The following is a 4212-nucleotide window of genomic DNA, read 5'->3' as shown; positions in this document are numbered from 1 at the left end:
GATTCGCATGAAGGTGAGGAGATTCTGCGGAAGATCAGATACGCGACTTGATTGCAACCAACAACGATCTCGTGAGCGACAATTGCTAATCAATTCTGTGCCATCCGAATAGTGAGTGGTAAGAAAGTGTTCCCCGACCTCCAAGTCTCTGAAGGCGAACTTTGTCGTTTCCATGTTGATCAAAAGGAGATGTATTTGACTAGTGCTTACCAGTGATATTTTCCTGCAGCAACACGACGATTAGACGTCGGCGAAACCTAAGTCTGCTAGATTGGTACCATTATTGTAAACCTAGACGGGGATTAAAACTCTGAACGGCTGACGAGGTTAACAACAGCCATGTACTGAATGATATTTCATTTGCTACAAAGAATGTGTCGCGTATATTAAACATCTTCACCGTGTAGTTCTGATCCTGCCTGAGCAAAATGGGTCTCTATTCATTGGTTCAGAAGGTAATGTTGCTCACAGCATTTACGCTGCTTTCGATTGTTGCGTTACACGTTATGCTTTTCGGATTGACGGAGCCGACGGGGGTAGAGAGGTACGATTTGGGCGGGAACGCCTCCATTGCTTATCGGAAATCAACGTGGCTCCATCTGATGTCGCTGAGCAATATTCAAAGAGCCGTCGAACTGTGGGACTCCAGGATCGATTTGCACGAGTTCTCGTATCTACACAATCCCGTGTTCAAATGTATGGATTTGGAGCCGGAATCGGACATTCTTCTGCTGATCATGGTGAACTCTGCCCCGAAAAATAGTGAGAAGCGGGCGTATATTCGCAAGACATTTGGCAACGCAAGCGCTTGGCCTTCTCACAATGGAAGGTCAGTGATGAGGATCGTGTTCTTGCTGGCAGCGGTCAGCGATCGCCAACTGCAGGACGACGTTCGCTTCGAATCGCTGGCCTTCGACGACATCGTGCAGGAATCCTTCGTCGACAACTACCTCAATATGACGCGGAAGACAATCATGGGGATGAAGTGGGTCACGACCTTCTGCCGGAGAGCCAAATTCACGATGAAAGTGGATGACGACGTTCTCATCAACGTCCCTCGCGTACTGACCATCCTAGGAAACGCACGCCGGTCAAACTTCTCGTATGGAACAGTGCACTGGGCAAAACCTGTCCGAAGAACTACGGGAAACATGCAGAAGTTCTACACGCCGAGACATGTATATCCTAGAGAAATGTACCCACCTTATTTCAACGGTCATGCCTATATTCTTTCTACAGACGTTGTCGAAAAAGTATTTCACGTGTCGAGGGAGATAAAGCTCTTTCCTTGGTCCGATGTGTACGTCGGCATGTGCTTGGAAAAACTTGGAATTAGATTGAGGCATTCGGAACAGTTCTGCTCGGTTTGGTTCCGCATGGTAAATAAGACAACTTTTGCAGAATCGGAAAACGCCGTCGACATAATCCGAGAATACGTCAGCGTTTTTCATCTTTCCTTTCAGCAAATGAATCAATTGTGGGATATTTGGAACAGGCAACTGTAGAACCATAGTAATGCATCACTGAGACGAAATTCAAGGCGAATGTCCTCTCTGTATCCAGAATTGTAGAATGACAATTATTTAAGAGTTTATCAAAGTCAAATGAGGAATGCAAGAATAAACTAGATTATGAGAGTAAATTACATAACAATGTTTCCAGTGATATCGTTATCCCCGCAAATGGAAATCAGATAAAGCGATGATGCCATAAACTTACAATTAGCCCAGTCGTTTATAGTAGATATATCACTGTTTTTGTTGATGATTTGACAATATGATATTTCTTCAAGCACTGCGTTTGAGAGAAGTCATCACAGAGTTTCAAAACTGTTAAATAACTCGATGCGAAGGATATAATTCTTTCTATTTAATTTCAGTTTGATAAAGAAATGATAACGAGGCTCTACACGAAAGTTCGTTAGGGACTTGAATCAGGAGATAACAGCAGAATAAAAGAATATAAATTATAACCTCAATAGACAGAACTATATGTATACAGATATGTTTGATTCAATAGTTTCATGAGCACAGGTGTATTAATTTTGATTTTATGAAGAAAAAAATCATGATTGCGCCTCGAAACTGAATAATGCGTTTGATGTTCTGTCTAAGTAACTCAATTCTAATGCGTGTTTGTTTGGGTTTTTTTATTTCTTAGTCACATTACGTGATATTTAAAGCACTTTCTCATACTTGCCAAATTTCACCTAATTATATATCCTGGTGATTGTATTTTGATCTGTTATTAATTACTAATGTCATTTTTTTTTTTGGGGGGGGGAGCCCCAAAAACATGAAATTTGCTGATTTTGATAGCCCTAACATAATGATAATGATAATGATAATGATAATGATAATGAATAACATTTATATAGCGCTTAATACTGATGTTTCTAAGCGCATCAAATCGGGGAAAAATAATATATATAACGTAAAAACAAAATACAGCATTATGTACATATTATGATAACGACAGCAACAACAACAACAGCAAAATTAAGGTTGTGTAAACAGATGAGTTTTCAACAATGACTTAAACCTATCAACATTTTCAGCGTTACGAATATAAAAAGGGAGTTCATTCCAAAGAAGTGGGGAAATAACTGAAAAGGCCCTATCACCATAACGTGTACAGGTGCGGGGACCACGTGATAATTGGAGAGCGGAGGAAGAACGAAGAGAACGGGTTGAAGTGGAGGAGCGGAAGGAAATTAAATCTTTAAGATAAGATGGGGCAAGATTATTACATATCTTGTAAACAATAAGGAGGATTTTAAAAGTGATACGTTGATGGATGGGGAGCCAGTGGAGGGATTGGAAAACTGGAGTAATGTGGTCAGATCTTTTTGTAAGGGTCACAAGCCTAGCAGCTGTATTTTGAATTCTTTGAAGTGGTGCAGTACTTGAAGCAGGGAGACCAACAAGAAGGGAATTGCAGTAGTCAAGATGAGAGGAAACAAATGCGTGAATGAGACGTTCCGTGGAAGACTGATCCAATAATTTACGTATTTTACCAATTTTACAAATACCCCAAGCAGCAGAACGACATGAATTCTTAATATGTTGTTGAAAGTTCAGATGCTTATCTACAATAACTCCGAGATCTCTGACGGACTGAGAGATGGGGATAGTACTATCTTCAAAGGAAAATTCTGTTAGAGAGCTACCCCGCCTGAACTGAGAATGAACATATAAAAATTCCGATTTAACACAATTCAATTTCAAATAATTATCGTGAGACCATTGCTTGATATCATCAACGCATCTACTAAGTTTGCAGAGTGCTTCGACTTGGGTATTTGGTTGTATGATTATGTAGATTTGAGTATCGTCGGCATACATAACATGTAAAATATCGTTATGAGAGTTGATTACTGAAGACAGAGGGGCTGTGTATAGAAGAAATAGTAAAGGACCAACCACAGACCCCTGGGGGACACCATGTCTAAGAGGGAACGACTGAGAAAATGCACCGTTCACAGTAACCATCTGGTGGCGGTCGTGTAAGTAAGATGCAATCCATCTCAAGACTGTTCCCGTTAGACCAAAATTAGTCTCCAATCTGTTAAGGAGAATTTCATGATTGATAGTATCAAACGCAGCAGAATAATCTAAAAGCAGAAGAGCAACTTCATGGCCTTTGTCTACTGCTAAGAGGAGGTCATTGAGTACCTTCAATAAGGCGGTTTCGGTGGAGTGGAAGTGCCTGTAGGCAGACTGATTACTAGGAAACAACTGGTGTTCATCAAGATGATCTCTGAGTTGGCGAGCAACCACTTTCTCAAGAACTTTACCAAGAAAAGACAGATTAGCAATGGGGCGAAAATTATTCAAATCATTACGGTCTAAGCTGGGTTTCTTTAGAAAGGGCAATATGAGCGACCTTTTGAAGTGCTTAGGAACTACGCCAGATGACAATGAGAGATTCAGAATGTGAGTTATTGCAGGAAGAAATTCATCTAGACACTCTTTTAGTAGCCATGTGGGGAGAGGATCAAGAGAACAAGACTTGGACGGAAGAGAATTGATGAGACGTTTCATTTGTGACTCAGTGATTAAACCAAACTCAGAAAATACACACTCAGTGTTTATATTTATGCGAGAGGAATTAGAGAGAGAGATTTCAGGAGACACCGGGAATGAAGATGCAATGGTACTAATCTTGTTGTCGAAAAACTCAGCAAACTGATTGGCAAGTGCAGGATTTGAA

At 40.6% G+C, this 4212-nt stretch overlaps 1 protein-coding gene across 1 annotated transcript; it reads left to right on the top strand.

Moving 5' to 3' along the window:
* The first annotated feature begins 506 nt into the window (after positions 1–506).
* LOC139744955 (beta-1,3-galactosyltransferase 1-like) lies at positions 507–1505 on the top strand. The gene has a single exon (XM_071655365.1). The coding sequence runs from the start codon at positions 507–509 to the stop codon at positions 1503–1505; it is 999 nt and encodes a 332-aa protein (XP_071511466.1).
* Positions 1506–4212: the final 2707 nt, after the last annotated feature.

The sequence above is a fragment of the Diadema antillarum genome, unplaced genomic scaffold (genome assembly GCF_040938485.1).
Source record: "Diadema antillarum isolate AM-2024a unplaced genomic scaffold, OU_Dant_1.0 seq00001222_RagTag, whole genome shotgun sequence".
Lineage (NCBI taxonomy): Eukaryota > Metazoa > Echinodermata > Echinoidea > Diadematoida > Diadematidae > Diadema > Diadema antillarum.
Note: the sequence above shows the minus strand (reverse complement) of the source record. Positions and strands in the feature narration are given on the sequence as shown.